General features: G+C 43.6%; 2 protein-coding genes across 6 annotated transcripts; both read right to left on the minus strand.

The window, feature by feature from the left end:
* Positions 1-36: 36 nt before the first annotated feature.
* Positions 37-19,731, minus strand: LOC114438476 (proline-rich transmembrane protein 3). Of its 2 annotated transcripts, none has more exons than XM_028409861.1 (4): positions 19,639-19,731; positions 7,224-8,124; positions 6,876-7,139; positions 37-3,985 (listed from the first exon to the last, which is right to left on the minus strand). In XM_028409861.1, exons 2-4 carry the CDS (start codon positions 8,041-8,043, stop codon positions 1,974-1,976), a joined length of 3,096 nt encoding a protein of 1,031 aa, XP_028265662.1. In that variant the 5' UTR covers positions 8,044-8,124; positions 19,639-19,731; the 3' UTR covers positions 37-1,973. The 2 variants fall into 2 exon arrangements, with proteins under 2 accessions (XP_028265662.1, XP_028265661.1); XM_028409860.1 differs by lacking the exon at positions 19,639-19,731 and adding an exon at positions 14,732-14,999.
* ogg1 (8-oxoguanine DNA glycosylase) lies at positions 19,188-22,811 on the minus strand. Of its 4 annotated transcripts, none has more exons than XM_028409866.1 (8): positions 22,797-22,811; positions 21,284-21,441; positions 20,812-21,158; positions 20,538-20,717; positions 20,282-20,460; positions 20,052-20,199; positions 19,918-19,967; positions 19,188-19,837 (listed from the first exon to the last, which is right to left on the minus strand). In XM_028409866.1, exons 2-8 carry the CDS (start codon positions 21,391-21,393, stop codon positions 19,640-19,642), a joined length of 1,212 nt encoding a protein of 403 aa, XP_028265667.1. In that variant the 5' UTR covers positions 21,394-21,441; positions 22,797-22,811; the 3' UTR covers positions 19,188-19,639. The 4 variants fall into 4 exon arrangements, with proteins under 4 accessions (XP_028265667.1, XP_028265668.1, XP_028265666.1 ...); XM_028409867.1 differs by lacking the exon at positions 22,797-22,811 and adding an exon at positions 22,484-22,750; XM_028409865.1 differs by lacking the exon at positions 22,797-22,811 and adding an exon at positions 21,973-22,076.
* Positions 22,812-22,849: the final 38 nt, after the last annotated feature.

Raw genomic sequence — 22,849 nt, forward strand, 5'->3', positions numbered from 1 at the left:
GATACTAAAAAGAAATACTCTGAACGACACCTGCTGTCTGAGAATTCACTTTTAATACAGGATTTCCACAACAGACATCACTACTGGTGCTGGAGGAACTCCGGTGGCCATGAAGAAAAGAGGCAAGTATACTGATACAGTGAAATCATACAGGTTCATTGGAATGTAGACAACAAAAGGCCATTGTACTGTAAATACTGAACAAGTAAAGCATCTCACATCACTTGGAGGTACTGCAAGTCACCCTGAGGTAACCGGGAAACATTAATTGACTGGCTCTAGTCAGGAACAGAGACAGAAGTAGCTAAGTTTTATTCCAAATGATGTCTGTTATATTCAAACCAACATCCCAAGATAGTGCTACAGTAATCGATCAATGTCTCATGTTGGAACCAAACCTTCTTAAATGTAAGACTGAGGTGGAAACCTCTATTTCAAGGGTCACTAAATGTTTTTCCAATACATTTGACATTATTTCAGAATGACAGAAAACATAACGCAAAATCTGGAAGCAAGTTTTAACTACACATTTAGCCAAACCTGCCTCATCATTACGATCCTGAGCACAGCCCAGGAAGTCCTTCTGTGGTCAAGTATCAAACTGTCACAGCTCTGCATGTCCTAAAAGGGCCACAATCTGACGTCAAAAAAACAGCGGAACTGTCTGTACAGCTCAGACACATTAAGCAATACCACTTTAGATTGTCTTTCACAGTAACAACTATGACTATGTTTCAAATACATCTTTGTTCATGAACATCAAAAATAACAGTATTTACATTGTTGCTAATACATCATATATTTGAAAGATATTTTCCTCTTGAGTAGTAAAATACTTCAGTCTAGTGCTCAGGCTTACTGTTAAATGCTTTGTTATTGAGTTAGGTTGAGTATAAGAGTTCTGAGGTTCATGCCAAGCCAGTCTTGTGTGTTGCAGCCCTGCAAAGCTGTGCAGTGTCTAATTAAGAGTCGATTCACTATAATGTTAAACATTCGAAATCAGTCTCTGAAGAAAAAAATGATGCACTTACATACTTCAATTATTTGCATGATTATTGGTGGCAAAGCTTCTTCATCCAAATTAACATCAGAAAAATGCATTAACCTCATAGGTGTATTTCATTTTGACGCCTCGGAAATTTATCAAGCCTCAGCAGAGGTTTTGCTGCCTGTCAGCTATGTTTATGTAACCAGTGTTAGCATACATGGTAAATTAGCCAAGTACAACCGCAGCAGCAGCAACAGCCAGGTAAGAGCTTAGACGTAGTAATCTGCAGCTGAGTCACTATGATACCGACACTAAGACGCTAAAGAAAGTTGACCCCAATAATGGGTTTATAGTACTGTTAAAAATAGCACAACCAGGATTATGTATGGCACATGTTTACATCACAAAGCAAACTGAAACAGGGAAGACTCTATGAAAGCAATGAAATGTACATTTATTAACACATGATATGCAGATGTTTGTCGTCATAGGAACAGCAGAAATGGGACCGACAGACACATGTTGTACCACATCTGTGGTGCTAAGTATGTGCCCACATGAAAATCTCTGTATGCATCTCATCTATTATGAATCACCATCAAAAATCTGCCAATACACGCATGGTCCCAGTGTACTGAAGTAATGCCAGTGTTATGCAGACATGTGAGCACGCAAGATGATGTGTGTGAGAGGTGGAAGGAGTGTGTGCTGTGCTGTTTATTTGTGCTGCAATCTCCCATTTTTGCTCCCAGAGTAAAATGTTTACTTTCACAAACAGTTGTTAAACCCATTAATAAAGTAAACGGCAGGACAGACTAGGTGACTTCTTCACCCAGATCCTGTTTTTCATATATTCCCTCTCTTTTAAAGTTAAATGTTTAAATTATCCCAATATTTGTAGAGGTCTTGGCTAGCAACAGTATTTGTTGAGTGGAAGTGACTGATGTGCATCATAGGTCGTTGGTCCTCATGTCCAAAGTTTTGTTCATAGGTCAATAATTTCACTGTTGACGCTGGCAGAATCGTCATGACGACTGACTTCCAGGTAACTGCGTGACCCCGCTGGCTTCCCAGCTCTCCCTCGCACCCTATCAGAGTCCGGGGTGATAAACGGTCGTGTGTCATCCATTCCGTCCTCTCCCAGATTTCCTGTTGATGTTCTGGAGGGACGAAGGGACACAGGACAGGACACTGATGAAGGGACACTTCCCCCACCAGTGCCAGCCCACCTGTGACCCTGGTGGGATGGCGTGGGTGGAGCAGTCACTTGCCTGCTGGGCACACTGCTGAGAACACTGCCCCCCAGTGGCATGGAAGACTCTGTTGGGGCATCACTGCTCTCAGAAGGCAACTGAGGATCACTGTTCCTCCGAAGCCATGGTCCCTGGCTGACCCCTGAGCCCGGAGAAGGAGTTTGTGACATGTGGTTCACAGGAAGAAACAGGCTCCCTCCTACTCCTAGTAGGTGCTCTCTGTGTAGAGCGTCGTCAATGCTGCGCGTCAAGTTGATCGGAGACGGTGGCCGCAAGTCAAACTCATAAAAAGACAGAGACGTATCCTTGTCCTGATCCAGACTGCCGCTCACTGAGCGCTGTGGAGGCCGGCCCAATGCCTGCAGCCTCAGCAGGGAGCCTGTGGACCCATCAGATAGGCCTCGCTCTGCAGAGTGGCTCCTGTGATTGCGTCCTTGGTTGCTATCTTTTACACAGCGTGGCTGTGCAGTGGCCGGCTCATGGTTCTGGTTTCTGATCAGACTCTTGCTAATGTCAGCTCCTGATCGTTCCTGGCCTGCCCAGTTGTTAGGGACCTCCCCTGTTCCTCCTCCTATGCCATTACTGTCAGACTTTCTACAGGGCTTTCCTCTCAGGCTCTGGACTATCTTGGTCCAGCAGGTATGCCTTTGTGAGGAGCCTACAGACTGGCCTGGGGATGGCACGTCTCCTGGTGCTCTACCATCTTGTCCACCTTCTTCTCTTCCTCTGCAACCCTGAGGCCTCCAGAATACCCAGGAACCAAGGAGTAGGAGGGAGAACCCCCAAGCCAGTTCCAGTAGGCGGGCCCAGAAGTGCACAAGCCACCATCCCCAGTTGAAGCGTGTCCAGTCTCCTAGCACTCCATACAGCCACAGGGTAGCATGGACATGCAATCCACAGCACAATGCCCCTAAAACTGCACACACTGCCAGAACTCTGCCCAGAATCACTCTAACTCTCCCACTCCCTGTCCAAGGCTTCCTTCTGGTCTCCACAGAGACTCCAGGGTTGGGAATAGGAGGGCAGCGTATGCGTGGAAAGACGTAGCAGAGAAAGCCCAGGCAGAGAACCAGGCCCCAGCACAGGGACAGGACCTGAAGGGTGACAGGCACCACAGGAGACAGGGCAGGGGAGAGCAGATCCGCCGCGAGCAGCAGAGTGCACTGCAACACAGCCAACACAGCCACCAGAGGAGGACGCTCCATAGTTGAAGGTAACACACTTATTCCTGCCACCCTCAGCGCCAGCAGTGCCAGGGCTGCCTGCGTCCACACCAGCAGATGCAGAGGCAAATTGTAGAGAGCTGTAACTGCAGAGCGAGGGAGGAACTTTCGTGTGCCATAGGGATCAATGAGAAAGAGAGCTGCTCTAAGACCTCCGGCCAGAAACAGCAGGGCGTTGGCAAGTGCTAGAGCACCCCGATGAGGGCAGTTTGTGCCAGGAGACAGGATGAGGCCGAGAGCAGCTCCAGCGAACAAGAGGAGGAAGAGGCTCGCTGAGCCATAGACATGCAGTTCCCAGGCGAAGGCCAGAGTCCGGCTGAGGTCAACCCAGTAAAGAAGCGTGCCATTAGGGGTGGGGTTGGCACTGGGGGAGGGGGCAGGATTTGAAGTGGAATGAGGAGCTTGGCGAGGTTGTCCCAGGAGAAGAGAGCGGTTCCTCTGACCAACACCACTTTGATAAGTGGGGCTGAACCTGGATCGGGTGACAGGCACAACACTGGTGGCAGGTAAGGAAGGAGCCCCTGGAGAAAAAGAGAGGAAATGTAGGTTTTTAAATGTAAAAAAAAACATATATAGGCTACCAGACAAACATGACATTGTTTCAAAATGTCATGAATCTGAAAAGCAGAGTAAAATAGTTGAAGTACAACTGAACAGCCAGTAGAGGGGTGTAGATCACAATCAAAGTTACAGGCTGGAACCATCTGACCCTCTCAGCTGTTTGTAGTAACTTAATCAGGTCCACACACACAGTTCAAGGTCTATATATGGTTTGTATACACAAAGTCTGCATATGTGTACAGTACATTTTCATTAACATCTTATTAAATTCACATCAGTTTATTTTCTGTCTTTTGCTCTGTGAGTATCAGTTTAGTGTGCCATCACCATCAGCTGTATAATAGCTAAAAGAAAACAAAGCCTTTTATGGAAGTCACTGGCCTAAACCAGAGTATCCATTTGTGCAAGCAGAAACAGACAAATTGCAACTAATGACAAAAAAAAACCATTTTATCTGAATATTATTGCACGTTTGTCATCCACTATATTCCTATCTGACTGAAGGGAAAAAGCACATGTGAATAACCACTGAATTAGATTATATAATTAACAAGAACATCTTTGTTATGCAACACAGTGCAGTGTCAGAATGCATCTATGAACCACGGATGCCCTCGGATCAGATTTGTGAAGGATCTTAACGATACGGCATCTCATTCTGTCTCTTTAATTTACTCATACATACTTCTGTTTGTTTAACATGCCCCACCTTATCCTCCTGCAATACAGAGGAAACACCCATCAGTGTTATAGTCGTATAGCCATTCATCAGAATGAGCGACTCGACTGTAAAGATAACACACAGTGGATAACATGCACTAGCTGAGTGAGCACAAGTGTAACATTTCATCAATAACCAAGAAAGACAGAGAATACATGAAATCTAATGAAATGAAAGAAATGTGTGGATAAATGTTTCACATGTTAAAACCTGAAGGATTGTGGAACAACATGTTTAACAGCCTCTTAGAGGATTTTAAGTGTGTTCTCACCCCTGAAGAAAAATCCCATAAAGCTGACACAAAAACTAATGACTCACTCATATATGTGTTTCACTTCCTGGCTCTCTCACGCCTGTCACACACACACACACACACACACACGTTTCAGGCTTCACATATGCGAGTGCTGCATACAGATCACAGACACACGTCTTTATTTATATAAAGGTATGTTTTACTTCCTTCCCCTTTTTTTCCCCTAACAGGAGCAAGATCCAGACACATTCCAGATGTGCCGATCACATTACACAGCTGCATACACTTAAAGTTGCTCTTAAGTTTTCTCCATAACACACACACACACACACACACACAGGTTATACTGCTGTATACGGTATGTATATATTTTGCAATGAACTAAAAAATAGTTATCCTGTTCTAGCTTATAGAAAATAGGAGTCTGCCATGTTTTTACAGTAGCCCAGGACAGACAAACTAAATGCTGGCTCTAGAGAGGGCCTTTGGAGTTTTACATGATGGCTATCATAGGTCTTTGAAAAGAGGAAGGGTATTTGGTAGGTTGTGTTCTAAGTCCTCACCACTAGATGGCACTAAATCCCCTACACTGGTCCTTTAATGTTACAAACAACCACCACACTAAAGTAAGCTTGTGCAGTGGCCGAACCAGATTTACATAAACATACTAGACATAGGCCTGAAAAATGTTTTCAGACATGTTGTGGCTTTAAAGCCAGTATCTGAACATCACAATGCAGTGGGAGTTTTAGCAATTTCAACCAAGTACACTGATTTAATTTTTGGACAGGCGGCATACTCTCATCTGGCTCAAGTAAGGAAGACCTTAACCCACAAGAAACTTAAATGAGACACTATTTGAAAGATGAGATCCCATGATTACATGACAATCTGTCTGGTCCAGCTTCAGGCTTGGAGAAGCTGGGCAGCTAAAACCACAGTGGTAGGGACCAATCAGCATCATGTGAGAAGCTACATGCAGCATCTTTTAGATGTAACAATGATCAGTGGTTTCAAAAGCAAGAGGTGACCTGGTTGGCTGAAATTAGAGGTGGCAGGTTTATTTAATTAAATTCTGCACAGAAAAGAACCTGCTCAGCTGCTTATATCTGTTTACGTTTTCCAAAGAAGGGAAATGGTTATGAGCAGTAAACCTTAGCCTGTGATCTGCTTTTTTCTATTCAGCAGGTATGAAGCATAGTCTTGCGATTTGGCTAATTTTGGACTTTTTGGAAAGAACCTCCTGTAGTGTTATCTGCCAACAAAAACCCATGTATTCATGTTTAAAGCAGAAAAAAATGGTGTGTATTTCCTTAAAATGCGACTGAATGTTTAAAAGTCATTAAGATGTTATTTTCATGGTATCTTAGAGACTGAGGCTCATGTGCCCCATGTGTCATGCTTTTCCTTTTCCATTTGCTTTTCCTCATCTCCCCACCCTTCATCCCCTTCTCGCTGCATATGGTTTTCATTACCATCCCCACTCCCAGCAATCCAGCGCCTCTACCTTTCCTCTCTACCACGCGTTCACCCACCCTGTCTACTCTCTCATCTGTATTCCCAGCAGACTCTTTTTCTGTCTCTACTTTTTCCCTGTTGCCTCTTTATCTCTTCGCCTGGCTTCAGTTCTGCCGGCCCCGCTCTTAACCCTCCGTCTCACCTCCTGCTCATACTTTGGTCCCTCGCTGTGTCTACCCCACACAACTATAACCCCACTTTCCATGGAAACTTGTGTCTGCTGTTCTTTTTCCCTTCCTTTGAAGCACTTTTTTTCAGATTCTTCCAGTAAAAAAGTCCCAGCTGCACAAATAATTCCATCTGAAATCATCAGAGGACAAATGAATATTAAAAACAGAGTTCACTTGTTTCTTACTTGTCCTTGATGACTGCACCGTGGGGCTTGCTGTGTGCCTTCCTACTGAACCTGCTGTTTTGGAGGCTGTTTTTACAGCCTCCTGTGGAGTAGTGAGCGCACCAGTCGTAGATGTCACTTGTGATGTTGTGTTGTTTAAATCTGAACTCTTCTGGCTTTGGACAGTAACCTTTTCTTCAGCTTTGTCAGCAGTGCCAGCGGTGCTTGAAGTAGGTTGTGGTAATGCCACTCTGTCAGTGGAAGGACTGTTTGCTGCCGGTTCACCTGAAAATGAAAGGAAATGACACATTTATAACATGCTGTGACATCTTTCCTCATTTTGACTGTCTTAAAGATTTTAATTCTCACCTGTTAACGCTACAGTCCCAGGTGTTTGTTGTGTTACTGCAGGAGACAGTGTCGTTCTTTTCTGTGGTGTTGTAGAGACCGTAGTGGTTGTACTGGTCGTTGTCAGCACAAACAGACGAGGCTTCACAGTCTGACTATCCAGTGGTGGCATTTTGACTTCAGATATCACAGTCTGGGGCTCTGGCCGATACTGTGCCATTTCATCAGCAACTGTTGGCAGAGGAACAGGTGATTCCTCCTTCACAAATGTCACGGTTGGAGAATTACCAGATCCCAACCCTTGTGGATCACCATCGTCTTTGACTGAGCCCTCCTCTGGACTTCCTGCTGTCACAGGTTTATCACCTGCAGGCTCTGTAACAGCAGCGGAGGGTAGAGTGGGCAGAGGTGGACTCGAGCCTTTTGTCGTAGTGCCTCCTTTTGCGACAGCTCTGCTTAATGCCAAGCTAGCCATGTCAGTCCTCGGCCTCGAGGCAGTTGGTTGTGTTACAATTGGTCCACTGCTAAGGTTCTGAGTAGACAGGGCAGAATTAAAAATGGAGCTGAACTGGGTGGTTGGATGAGTCATTCTTTGCTCCACTGCATTTATAGTAGTAAATCTTTCTCGGGCTGCGATTCTGATGGGAACATCACTGCGACCTCTGGGAGGCAACGAGGGCCAGAATCGAGCAGTCTGCTTGGTTGGTGAAGGTGAAGAATTAAGGTCCAGGGGAGAAAGGGAGAAAAAGGAGGAGGAGGAGGAGGAGCCAATGACAGTCTGAGCATCTGAAATATGTGAGGAGAGAAGGAAGGCCAGGAACATGAGGGACATGGAAGCCATGGTCTGCCTCTGAGTGATGAGCAGCAAGCTGTCCCTCTGGATGTTTCCGTCTGTCTGTCACACCATGCTTCCACTGTGTTTCTATTGAAAAAGGACAACACAGATATACTGTAAGACATACTGTAAGGCATTGCTGCAAAGGTGCATGTTGGTAGAGACGGCAGATTTCTTGGCAGTTAAGCAGCACTGGTAAATGTGGGCCATATTATGCAAAATCTACTTTAAATCTATACCCATAAAATAAGAGAAGAGATCCCATGTTCCCATAGAGGTGAACCCCTGTCCCTTCTGTGGATCCCTTAAGGGGTGCATGGTGCAGGCTTGTTAAGCTGATTCAGTAGGTAGGTCACTGAAACTCCAGCAGGCTTTAAGCAGCATGACACCAACAGACACACAGGGTGTGGTACAGTGATGGTTTCAGAATACATGGCATTCAGCTTATACCTACACCAACACAAAGACGAGAGCCTGAGAGTTACATAAAGGGGTCAAAATAATCAACCCAATAAGGCAAAAGGAATCACAGATGGTTTCCTTCAGTAGCAGATGGACACATTAACTGTTGTCCTCCCTATCTATGCCATAAAATGTTCTCTGAAAGAATGTGAGTTCCTTTCTCCTTCTAAGTCTGCAGTGTTTTGGTCCTAAGCAGCACGACTTACTTTAGAGCTAGTGTTCTGTTTGAGTCACTGATGCCAGGAGCTGACAGCTGTAACACAGAGTGTGGTGAAGCTCACAGAGCCAAGAGACACGTATGAACCCCCCAGGCCCATGAGGATTACACAATCCTACGAGTCATCTCACCAAACAGCTGCCAGTCACATCCCCTATACTCAAGACTGCTTCTTATCAAAAAAACAACCCTGGTCTTTTTGTCTGACTTACATAAACCTCCCTTGTGCACATCAGTTTCTACCTATGACTCACACTGGGAGATGACCTTAGGGAGCGGAGTCAGGATCATACCAAAACTCCAGCTGAAACATTAGGAGGGAAAGCACAAAAATAGAAATCTGTGCTTATGGGAGAATTCATTGGACTGCCTATGACTCACCTAGGGTCCATTCACAGCCATGACGTGCAGACATGAGCGCAGCTGCACACACCATGGCTGGCATGTGCATTTTGTGCTCACTAACACGTGTAAGGTGTGAGTAATCTGTGTGAGGATATGGAAAATGTGTTTTAGTATGTGAGTACGCAGGGGGTGAGTGAAGAGAGCGCACTGTTGATATGTGAGAAAATGTATACTGGTGCTCAGTGTTACACAGAAAGACTGTCAATGAGTACAGTAATATATATTGTACTGTATCTCAATCTCCACCTACTCACAGTAGCCTCAGTGTTTATTTTCTTTCCTGTCTCAGCCTCCTCTTTCAGCTCAGTGTAGTCGGCTCTTGGCCAATCTACCCTAATTTTCCACGTTTTCTTTCTTTTCCTCTTGTCCCCCATTTAACTGGAGTTATTTTAACACAGTCCTACAGCATGCTCCTGGCTAACGGCTGAAATAGAGTCTTGATGGAGAAAGAGATAAGAGGAGAGATGGGAGTTGGATATAAGAATGTGGAGATAAGAGGATGGACAGGAGATAAAGGGAGAGGCAGAGATAGATGAGGCATGATGTGATGAAGCTGACAGTGGAGGGCAAAGTGAAGCACGGAACAACTGTAACAATATTCAGACTGAGAGATGTATAAAGGGTTATATCTGTGTAGCTAATTGACAGAAATTGAGAAAATACTTTAGGGGGAAAAAAAGAGACGAGTCACAAGGAGACTGTTTCAAGATTAAGAGGTTTGTTATGGTGCCGAGCGCAGACATCTATCCAGAAAAGGCATGCGAAGAAACCGAGCCCACTTCACCTCTCCTCGGTTAACTGGCAGGTGTGCGGTCTCTGGCAGCCAAACATAAACAGCACTGACTATTAGGACATGGCTTTCAGTAAACACACCATTATCTTGATCTAAAGTAATCCAGCATGTGTCAGCCTGTGTGTACTGTGTGTGTGTGAACGTAGGTAGACAAGATTAACGAGCCTTCGAAGGCATTTGGCCAAATATGCTTTGGTGAGAAACACTCCGCTGTCGTATATTTTTAAACGCTGCCAGCATTAATCTCATCTTCGCACACGGACCAAAAGCATGAACACACAGCCACATGAACAGTAGTGCTTCCACCGACATATGAAGATGGATGAAGTCGCTGTGATGTCACCAAGCAGCAGCACACATATCCAAAAAACACAGTACATCACTGTGTGAAGGCAGATGGGTGCACGGCCACTCCAAGTATTTTTATCATGACGTTCAGCCCTCGGGGGCCTGAGGGACACATCACCCTATATTTCATTTGTACTGTGAGGGGGGGCATGTTGTGTAGATGTCATCAGCCTCTCTAGCACAATATGTGCTTTGTCCAGCTCAGGAAATGCCCATGGATAATATCCAATTGTACAGCAGCAAGCAACAATCTGAAGATTACTATAAACTCCTTGCCCACAGTATATACCTGCTGGTTATACAATCATGTGACTCAGTGCTACAGCAGCTGCTACTAATCAGTTAATCAGCGCAGTAGTTATGTCATGTTTATGCTGATGTATTAGTATGACAAGAGAATGGTCGAACTCTGCTTGAGAAACCAGAGCCAATGGGTGGAGTGGGGGGTGCAGTCAAGTCTTCTTTGAAAATGCCTGAAAATCTACAAAAGATTCCAGACTGTCTGGCAGTCAAATTTTCCATTCATTTGTGACAATCTCCATGGGCAGACACAGGTCTGTGTTTATCTTTTTAACAAAGACAGATGTAAAGTGCACTTGTCTTGTCGACATCACGACTAGGTATCAGTCAACACTTTTACCACGCATGGAAACTGATCATGTACTAAAAGAAAGCCAGGTTCAGATTTGTAATGTTCTATAGGCTACTTTGATCAGACTACTGCTAATGTCTTGCACAGCTGCTTGTTCCCAGACAACGACGTCATTTCTCCTGCAACTATATCTCATGCACATCAAAACATTTACTGCAATAAAATTTGAATGGCAGCAGCCTTTGTGAGGCTGTGGGGTGCTCTGAGCTAAAGGCTAACATTTGTATGCTAATACACTTCAACTGCTAAAGATAACTGACACAAATTATAGCCGAGGTCGTGATCATGAGTGTGATCATTCAAATTTGGCACAGACATTAAAGGATAGTTTAGATATTCTTAAACCTGAGTCTTCTTCAGGGTCCAAGTGATAAACAGTTTGCACCATCAGTCCAGTATTGAGTAATAAAGCTATAACTGCCAATTGGGCTGCAAAAACGTGCCAGTGCTTGCCACCGACTGGCTCAGATTGCTGTTACAGTCGACAAACTGTATTATAAATAGGATTTATGTTGAGATACATTCTTGTCTGACATGTAACAAATGAAAATGAAATTGTAAGTGTGTTGTTGCAGAATGTCGACAGTATAAATGTGAGTGTGTATAAATGTGTGTATAGAGTGACACAAGACTATCTGTGGGGGCATGTTGATGTTGTTGTGCTACAATTGGATTACACAGACCATACACTGTGCCTTACAGACCATCGTGTTTGCACTGATGGTTTGTAAAAGGATGACTGCTGCCGGTCAAATAAGATGAAATCCTGAACTAAAGCCCTATTTTATTAAAAGGAAAAAAGCTTTCCAAGAGCAGACAGACCTGCTGCGTGCGTATGCTGAGATTTCATTCTGTGTTGGATGGAAAAAACAAAGTTTGAAAATATCACAACTATCACCTAATTACCTCTGTTAGGATGAAATGTAAACACACCTGCCTCTTCAGCATAGGGTAGAATGGATTCTGACTGACACTATGCACACAATTCCCCTATTTTGCATCAGTATATGAGTGGGTGCAAGTGTGTGTGCTACATGTGTATCAGTGCATGCAGGGCTACGCACCCACAGACTGAGCGTCAGCGCTCTCTAATGAGCAAGTTACTCATGACCCAAGACGTGGTCAGATGAGACGAAGATAGAAACTTTTCAAAAGAAAAAATAAGATGACTGCAAACAGCAAGACAGATGGACAGAGAGAGAAAAATAAGAACAGACAGGCAGATACAAACTGGAATGAACCAGCAGAGAGCTGTGTGTGTGTCACTGTGGACCTCTGTACAGCAGGGCAGTTAAGTGTTGCCCTTCAGCTTGCCATACAGATGTGTAACTTGTTTGTATGGAGGTGGAGAGGTGAGACTGTGAAGCTGTGTATATGTATGTGAATTTGTGTGTACGTGAGTCAGTGAGAGGGGGGAAATGGAAGTGGGAGTGCATGTGGTTATGCTGGTATGCAAGTGGTGGGGGAGGTCGCTGGTTTGACCGTTAAGAATTCCACACCTTGGAATAACATATGGATCACACTCCCACACAATATTCTCTCACTAACAAAAAATAAGACACTTTACTAATCTGTTTAGACACGCACCATAAATTCTCCAGGAAGCTTTCCAGGTGATATCAACTAACTTTTTGCCCTCAGCCTCCGACTAAAGCTGTCCATTAGGCTCTTAAGACAAACCAAGGCCTGTTAAAGATGCCTCTCTCGTGGCGTTCTTGCTGCCTGAGGGGGTGTCAAAACTCCAGCGGGGTGACTGACCACACAGCGAGGTCAGGCTATTTGAGGAGAAGAACCAGTTGCCGATGCTTTTGATCCCTGGTTTGAAGCGGATGTCCAGCTTAAAAGTACTGAGCCCCACAACAACATCTTTGACTGATGTTCCGCTTTTATATGAGCCACAGATCAAAGGCTGGAGGTCAGCCTTAGAGGGGGAAGGCACGTTTAACAGCACTGTGACGACACACACAAACACAGACCTCTTTACATTATCTAGGAATACAAGCAGATTGGAAAGAATACGTAAACAAAGGATGTAATGTGCCACAAGTGTGCATCCATAAAAATAGGTACTAGTTCACTATTATGACCTAGAAGAGAGTCCATAGCAACAGTCTGTTATGCATAGCAATGGCCTCTTCTTCAAGAATAACAGTGCAGAATATAATGATCAACCAACCAGAATATAAATATAAATAAATTCAGTATTCCACAGAAGTATGACATAAACACTCATAGCCCTCCAGATTCCCAGAAATACAAACTGAAAGACAGTTCAGCCGGGTGACTCATTAAGACTGCTGTTAAACCCCGAACACTTTCAGGAAAACAGATTACAGGCATCGCAAATCATGAACTGTTTGCCTACGACAAGTTAACCACAGCTCCACCTCAGACTCCCATTGTCACAGCTGGATGCAATCAAATGCTCTTGTGTGGTAGTTACTGAGGTGTGTGTAAACTAGTCTGTTATCCTCTTTAACTGGATGTAAGTGGGTGCATGTTTGCAACTTAAAATAATATTAATAATAATGCATTTAGGCTACTGGACTGCTCCATCCTCTCACAAACAAAAGATCCAGAGCGATAAAAGACAACACATCAATCTCCTCTGCTGATGTATTGATGTGTTGAGTTGTGCCTTGTTTTCCATTATACTGACAGTTCAGGTCTGTCTGTTCTGGCAGGTCTTAACTGTATTTTATAAAACCAAATAAGCCATTGGCTTACACCATTTATGGGATACTCCTTACTCAGCCATGCTATCATTGATCATGCTCTGTCCTGTTACACCCTCTCACTCTTTCTAAACCTCACTCCTCCGTGAAAACACCATCAAAGCAGCCTGTAAATCTCTCCTGAGCTGCTTTAGAAGTGGATATGGCCCTTTCACTCTTGTCAGTTGTGTTGGTTTTGAATCGGAGTCATCTGGCAGGGACGTCTGTGTTGCATCCAGTAGCACTTTGGAGCAGCACTCCCTGTGCGCTCTGCTCTGGCGCCGTTTTCCCACTTTTTAGTTTGCTCCCTGTGATTGATGCGTTCAAATACACATAAGGAGAAAAGTTGGATTCTAATCATCAACACTGCAGCGAACTCTGTGCTGAGTCGGGTACATAGGCTGTAGAAAAACACACACACACACACACACAAACAGACAGACAACATGTTGCGCACCTGCCTGCCGCGGCCAAATAAAGAAACAGTACTCCACTTGTTGCGCACAAAGGTTTTTCTACTTCCTGGTCAGTTTTCAGGTCATTGGCACATGTGAGCCTTTAGAGCTGTCTTTGAATGAATAAAACTATGTGACTGATGAGGACAAAGGGCAGGTGAAACCTCAGGTTTGTGCCACACCGTGAGATATTAAATCCATTTTGGTGACGGGTCGTCAGGCACAAGACTTACAGAACAGTTACTTATGTTGACTAAACGGCAGTGATATTCTACATGAATATGACATAACTCATTATATTAAATAGCTATTTCAATCTGGGATTATCCAGTCATAGTGTGGCGCTATTCACAGTTCGGTGCTGCAGAATGCGCTGCGATGCAGTCAGCTAACAAATTAGCCCCCCAAAAATGAATGATTTGTTTAATTCTCCAAATGATGGAGATTAACCGTTTCGTGCGCAAAGTTGAGCGCCACACCGGGATCCAGGTGCATGTACACGCTACCACAAAATCCCCGCATTGTCCAGCCAAAGCTGGGTTCCGCGGCGGCACAGGTAAGGGCAACGTCACGCAAGTATCACTGCGCACAGAATCGCCGCATAGCAGCCACCCCGCAACTACAACAAGTCCGTCCTTGCAAACATACCTGCAGGTCTGTGCGGTTCCTCTCCGATGGCGTCCACTGATACAGGATATGAGGACTAGGACATACCGAGTCAGTGACAGGAACACTGTAGTCCAGGTTTCTTTCTTTCTTTCTTTCTTTGTTTACCCGCAGGACACAACCGCTGTGAAACCAAAACGCTCCTCGTATAAAGAGACAGAGAGGGTGCGTTCAGCAGCCTTGTACCGCTGCCAGTCCTCTAGCCATGAGCTACTAAGGAGATGTACGCCCCCTCCGACCGCTCCATCTCTCTCCACACCGCTCCCTCCCTCCCATTTTGGTTCTTTCCTCACAAACGGATAAGCACGTTTGCCTACCTACCAGCCTACCGCCTGGCACGCCGGTTACGCAATGGCGCACATTGTATCGCTTCATCTACTCTCATATTAGCAGTCTGTTTATAGACAGGGCCCACTGGAAATATGACGACACTGGCATTGACATCATCACACAGAGCCTGCTGTATCCAGGTTCTGGGGGTTTTCCTTTGGGTTAGAGCTGGAAATACACACTTGGTTAAAGTGTGAAAACGGTGCCATGTGTGAAGACAGGTGAAAAGACACCTGACAATTGTGTAGAGCAGCAGCAGCAGCAGCAGCAGGGAGGACAAAGTGCAAGGCACAGAGCTGTGCATGAAACTCTAGCCTGCCTCTCCTTTCCTGTCCTCCAGCCTGGGCTGGTAAAGTGGGGGCATGCAGTCAGCCTGAGCCAAGTTGATACTGTTCTCTCATGCTGCACCTTGGCTCAGTGCCTTTCCTTCATCTACCGCCTGATTGTCTATCTGTCTCGCACAAACACAACATTCTCTTGTTTGGACATGCTGTTGAGGCAGTGGTGTCACCCTAACTAAGCCCGAACACAGACATGATGCATGTTGACACAGTAGAAAGGTCTCATCCTTGATCACCTCTGTACTTTCATCACTTCCATCATTTCGCCTGTACTGTACGGCCGAGTCCTAAAATAACCTGTGCAGCTCAGAGGATTGTCCTAATGCCATTACATTACTACTGAGCAAGCAGGAGACACTGCGGACAGGTGGCGCAGGGACATTTCAGGATGTTAATCATATTATGGTACATAGTACAAGTGAAAATCTATAGGTAATCAAACCCTACATCATTTAAAGTGTAGACCATATGTATAAGAACAGGGGGCTGGATGTGTAGGCATGTTTTTGTTTGTTCTGTCCTACAGCAGCTCTGAATTGAGTAACAAGATTATAGTAATCTGTACCAGCGGGGGGGTATGATTCACAAACGTTTATTACATACAGCTTTGTCACTTCTTCCAGCAACCTCTATAAACTATAACAATACACACAGGCTCAGGAAATATTATTATCAAATTATTATTATATAATTATTATCAAAAGGTTTGCAGTCATCATTTTCAGTTAGAGTTGTATAATACATTTTTAATGAATATTTCCTAATTATTTTATTTTTGCTATGCTGCTGAAATCGTATTTTTCTTTTTTCCTTCATACATCAGTGCATGTTTTGTTTTATTTTTATTTTTCCCTGTGGGGTCTGTTGTGCATTAGCCTGTGCCTTACTGACCTTTTCTGTCAGATTGTTTTTAGTTCAGTTATTATGCATTTGTAGGTGTTAAAATAAAACACAATGTGAATTTTAAACAGGCTTACAGGGGGAGGTCAGGGGTGTTCAGATTACAGCCTGACAGATATTGGATTTTTGGAATCTATAGTGACAACAATTTATTAGGAGTAAACTAATCACAACAGACGTACACCTTTAACAAGACCACTGATCTGTGTCAAAGGCCAAATGCAGCACGTGAGAAAATTAACAGAGTGGTACATTCCCGCTTACGCAACCAAGGCATGCCCTTTGGAAGCATTTACTGAGGTAGTTTTTCTTTTGTCTTTTATGAAATGTAAAAGAAATGCACATAATAATACTGGCTCATATATTTATATGACCATCAAAATGCTCTAATAAATAATTATCATTTCCCTCATGACAGAGAATAAAAGAATACAAATTAAAGTGTGTGGACACGCCCTGTTTTTGTTCACCTAAAACTGGTCAGACCTGTAAATTATATTGAGCTGACAGGTCTGGATTCATGTGAGAAATTCTGAGCGAGCTTTAAATAAATTGAGAGGGGAGTCGTATTTAAAGCATGCTAAGTGAACAATTTCTTAAAATGGAGGTTTGGAGTTTGCTTCACCGACACACACGCCAAAACCACACATGGAACTCCCCACACCCATATATTCTGTGGGTAGTGTTTCTGTACCATCTTTGTCCAGGAATGCAGTGAATACATTCCTCGTAGTCATTTGAATTGATCCTGGTAGGGGCTCTGAAATTTAACACCGGAGCAGACGGAACTGTTTCCTTCTCCCTATGTATAAGGAACTAAACCTTAATCACAGCCAGTCATGCAAGGATTCTATCAGAAGGTAGAACGTATTCATTTTCTCCATGAAATAAGCCTCTTTCATTAAGAACAGCTCTTCCTATGCTCTTTGTCCTGTAGGTTTAGCCACACACTCATGAGTAAAAAGCTTAAGATCTGAAACTACCTCTGCCAGCTCTGTGTTCTTTCTTTCCGTGGCTTCCCCTCACCCTATGGTTGTCTAGACCCCAAAGAATAATCTCCCCATCTCAGGGCCCCAAAGACAGACTTCCATGTGGAGACTGCCTCCACCGACCATCAGGCCCTCCCACAGCTGCCTCCAGCAGCTTTAGATTTCACCACATCTGACGTAAATCAATACAACTCTCTTTAAATTTTATCCATCTTAGATATATGATACTGCTCAGGAATAAAAACATCCATCATTTTAATAGTAGACAGAAAATGTGGTGGTGCATGGAGAAGACTGGGAAAAAAATCCAGAATAATAATAATAATATTTTCATAGCTTATTTATCCAGTCAGCTATACATGAAATAATATATATAATATATATTTATAATATATCTTATTTTCTGCCATGAGGTTAATATAGATCCAAACATCATTCTGCATATGCGATGAAATAATTCAGTGAACTAACCATAGTGGAAAATGATCTGTATCATTCTTGTTGCAATGCAACCTAAAAAATAAAAAATTCCCCTGCCTTTCAGTTGCCTGGAACAGTCATTGGGCGGATTTTTATGTGAATGACTTAGTAATGGATTGTCTGCAAAGTACTAATATGGTGACACAATCAAGCGTAGGATGCTAGCTCACACACACACACAGTAAGGAGTTGTGCTGACAGTTTCTCATGTCTCTGTAGGTTAGCTACTACAAATCTTACATGCTGTCACCCAGACAAACAAAATACCTCCTCTTTACATTTAACCTTTTTTCCTCTTAAGGTGGCGCCTCCTGGTGGATATAGTAAGTAATGACTTGTTCTTATTAGAGAAAGCTAAGGCATTGAGATGTCCTTTCAACTGAACAAACCTCGAGGGTACAACACAAGCTGAGACCCAACTCTTATATAACGCACAGGCCACTGTTGTGTTGCTTTATTTTTATGTATGTCAACTAAAATCCCGTTCCCTACCTCCAGCACACTTTCACCTATCAGCCCTTTTGCTCCCTCTCTTTCTTCCTTTTTTTTTACTCTCTCCGTTCTCTTAGCTCTATTTTTATTCTGCTTTTCTTCTTCACTGTGACTCTGCCCTGAAGCTGGGCCCCAGCTTCTGCCCAGCTCAAGTGGAGTGGGGATGAAAGCTGACTCACATATTTATTAACACACATGGCTGCACTCTCTTCCACAAATAAAACAACTCTATGGATGTAACACATTCACATACAGACACACACAGATGCAACAATGGCACTGCATCTGCACGCTTTAAACATGCATGTCAAAACAATTTCTCATAGCTTGATTATCATGTATGCTGCAGACACATTTCTACAACAAACTGTCTACATACATTTTAAAAACACTAAAATCTTGCTCGGTCATAGCTGTAAAGTCAACCCCCCTAAGAGACATGACCGCGTTGTCACACTAGCTCCAGGCACTGACAGCAGATAACTGCGATCCCTGCTATAAAAAGACCAGCTGACACAGTCAACTTATGCCTATAGTTAACATATGCAATCCATGGCACTTCACAGCAAGCAAGTGAACCTGCTCTATATGACCCAATAGACAGAAACACTGTTTGGATGCAAGGAATGCCATGAAGAAACATACAGCCCCTGTTTTTTTTACATCCTGTGACCTTTTCCAATTTGCATGCAAACGCCATGACATGTTGATGTAATTAGGGCCAGGAGGCTCACCCACAGAAACAGTGTTTTTTTTTTATTTCCATGTAAAAGCAGATGACCCACTCTGCAATATTGCCTTGCAAAACACAATCTACTAATGTCTACTGCCACCTAGAGGCATAATTTGGCAACATTTAGCAGAGCATGACAAGGGCCAGTGAGAAGGATACTAATTTAACAAAACTTTATACAAAGTCTTTATTGTAAAGTAATCCAGTGTGGTGTATTAGTAGTAGTAAATTCATAGTAAGCAACACATGTCTTTTTTGTCATGTCTCTAGATAATAAATCATTAATTCAAGACCATGTTAAATATTCAATTCTGGTTTGTCTTTCAGAAGTAGATGGTTGCCAGGTATAACAGTTTGTTGCTAAGGGGAGCATAACACCTAACCTAAGAAAGAAGTCCATAAAATTGTAAATATATGAGTGTTTTTAGTCAGTAGCCATGTAAGCAAGCTGATATTTATATCAACTGTAACCCCTTTTGTGTGAAGAAGACTATTGCAACAATTGTCCCTGATTTCTAACATTAATTAAGTTAGAAAAATAAATGAATCAGCAAATGATGAAAAGAAGTGGAAAAAATGCAGTATTGTAATCTGATGTGAATCCTGGTGTGGTAATGTATTTACCTCATACCACCTTCTCCTTCTTGACAGTCATCTTTGCTGACTTGGGTTTTAGGGTTTTCACAGTTCCATTGTGTTCTGCTTTTTTTGGTTTCTTGCACACTGCTGTTTCTTCCTCCTCCCCCTCCTCCTCTTCCTCTTTCTTCGGCTGCATCATTTCTTTGAGGCTTTGGAACTTCTTGAGATCGGCACAGAACAACACCTGGAATGGAGACAAACACTGTGATGGTTACACAGGACGGACTGTAAGAAACATGAACTCACAGACGAGTGAACACTCACCGACTGTGCCCAACCAGCATAAGGTCCCCACAGCTTCCTGAAAAAATCCCCTGTGTAGAAATGTCAGATGTGAAATTGTGAAGGTGAGGTGTTTCATGATGTTTACAGTATAAAGCATTTATATGAATTCTGACCAATGTCTCTATGAAGTTTATCTGTGATGCTCTTTTGTCCGCTGCCTGCAGCATATTTGTAGTCTCGCTTAGCAATCTGCCACACATGTGTGTCGATCGGTACAGCTTCTGGTTTATCCAGCGACATCAAACATACACAGTCTGCAACCTACAAGATAACACAAAATACATCCAACTGTTATCATTTAATTTCAGCGTCAATTATCTACCAGTGTCATTTGCATCTGTACCTTTGTGCCCACACCAGGGAGAGTACGTAGAGCATCACGGGCCTCCAGATATGGGGCTTTGCGTAAACCTTCAAGCCACTGGAGCCCACGGGTATCCAGAATCTGCTTTGCACTCTGCTGAAGGAACCGAGCTCTGTATCCAAAACCGAGATCCCTGAGACACGCCTCTACACTGCTGTCTGCCAATTAAAATGAATAAAACAACATGAGTAATAGAACTACATAATAATCAAGGTGTGCCAAACATGCAAATCACCTGCAAGTGCAGACAGGGAAGGAAAATCATAGTAAGAGGTTTGATCCAGCTGACACAGCGGCGCACCCAGTGCCTGACACAGTCTCTCTACCATGCCCTGAATACGAGAGATGTGGTTGTTGGAGGTGCATATAAAAGAAAACAGGCACTCAGTGGGGTCCTGTCTCAGCATTCGCACACCTGGAAAAAGACAACATATGCAACTTGTTTGACAAAACACATAGAATTTCTGTCGTTAAGTAGTAGTATCATGCATGTACAAGCACACACTGACCGGTGAAGATCTGTGCAATGTTCCTGAAGTGGCAATCTGCTGCAGCCCACTCGCTGTACAGATCACCCAGGTTCACATTTAGCTGGAAGTAGTCTCTCAGCATCCCTTCTTCCACCTCACTGGTCTGTGCAACTGTAACTGGATCCTCTTCCTCGTTTTTGAATCTCTTCCCTGCCTTGTTTTCCTCCAGGAGGCAAACACCAGCTCTCCTTTTCCTGTCACCTTCATTCTTCTGTTTGTCCTGGTGTTTGTAGACGTGGTACCAAAGAGTGTCATCTGTTTGGGTCAGGGTCCACACTCGGCCTGCCATCACCCCAGTCCAGTGTCCTTCTGCAGTTTCTCTCCATCTGTGGAATGCGATGTGTGATAATGCAAAGACACAGGAGGTGATGTTGGTTACAGTGGAGCCTCCAAATATGGGACTCTGCGTCCCACATCTGGGCGTAATGTAATCTAAGCTTGATCAACCTACCGGAAGGTTTGTCCACAAGCAAGAGTAAGATCCAGACGAAGCTCTGACTTCGCACACTTCATAGATTTCCACATTTTTGCCCCCGATGAAAGCACCGCATGTTTAGCCATTGTGATGCTAACTGTTCCAGCGGATGACTGTTCAGGAGTTGCCGTGTCCTGTTATCATAAAACGCACTGTACTGTAATCCGAAGTGAGTAGCGTGAGTGCAACACTTGAAACACACTTGAGTCGGAAGTTCTTTACGAAGTACCGTATGGTTTCTGTTTACAAGAGCACTGTAATGACTTTCACGGAGTTCTTTTAACTGTATTTTGTTGGACAACAAAGCCCTTGCACGGCGCGATGCACCTTGTAGAAATAGAGTAGGAAATATTTCCAAAAACACTACATAATGTCAATAATAACTCTATGTGTTGTTTACAGTGGCGTAGGAAGCATTAAAAATGTGTGTGTGTGTGTGTGGGGGGGCACCTTCTGTGGGTGGGTGGTGAAAAAAGTATATTAGTATATTATGAAATATAATAATATGAAGTAGTTGCGATTTCCTGCGGATATTAACAGGTTGTTAAACACCTATTTTACCTACAGAAGTAAACAATGACTATTTCAGAGACAGATTGAACAAAAACGTATTTATCAAATCTCCCTCATGTCCACCTGATTTGAGTTTTCCCGTCATCACTTACCTCAGCAATAGAACTTCCTCCACTGGCCCTACATGACGGCCCTGCCTCTGGCTCACTCTCAGTGCGCATGTCTTTATTTTTAATTGCTTATAAAACTACTTAATTCACAAAAAACCTTGTGGATGTGTTTATAATGATGTACTGCCTTATCTGCTACATCAGTGTTTCCCTGTTCATATAATGCTCCACTGTGTCCTGACGGTCCATTACATTTATTTTATTCTTGCTGATAAGAATAGGAGCAGGTGGCTATGTGCACTGGCTAGGCGAGGCTGATGCTAGCAGGCTAACAGGAGCTAACCTGGCCTCATTATAATATGGGTTAATGCCGAAAACAACTCCTAACTTTCCGTGTCTTTGTTGGGAATCTCCTCATGTCCATTGTGTGTGGGGAGGGAGCAGAAAAGGCAAATAACATGTCGTCAGACAAATAATAACAGTCTACTCTAACTGACAGTAAACAGCTTCCTCCCAACTTTCCTAAGTTGATTTAACATCAATTTAAATTCACCTGGAGCCATGTCACAAAACAGTAAGTGACGGTATTGTAGCGCTGAGGTAACCAGGAGTGGATTTCAGCGGTGAGGTTATTCTCTTATGAATCAAGTGGAACGGATTTTCAATCGAAAGCCTTGGGTAGCGTTTCCTACCCAGTAAATGTGGGGGGGTCCAAACGGGTCATTTTAAAATGTGGGGGGGACACGTCCCACTCTGATGTAATGGTAGCGACGCCTATGGTTGTTTAGTATAAATACGATGTTATTGTCCTAACACTTCAATGACAACTCTCAAATTACTGAAATGTAAATCTGATGCAACATTACCTGGTTTCCGGTAGCCCCTCCCTATGTGATGTCAACACAACTGCTGATTGGCT

Source organism: Parambassis ranga, chromosome 7, assembly GCF_900634625.1.
Source record: "Parambassis ranga chromosome 7, fParRan2.1, whole genome shotgun sequence".
In the NCBI taxonomy this organism is placed as follows: domain Eukaryota; kingdom Metazoa; phylum Chordata; class Actinopteri; family Ambassidae; genus Parambassis; species Parambassis ranga.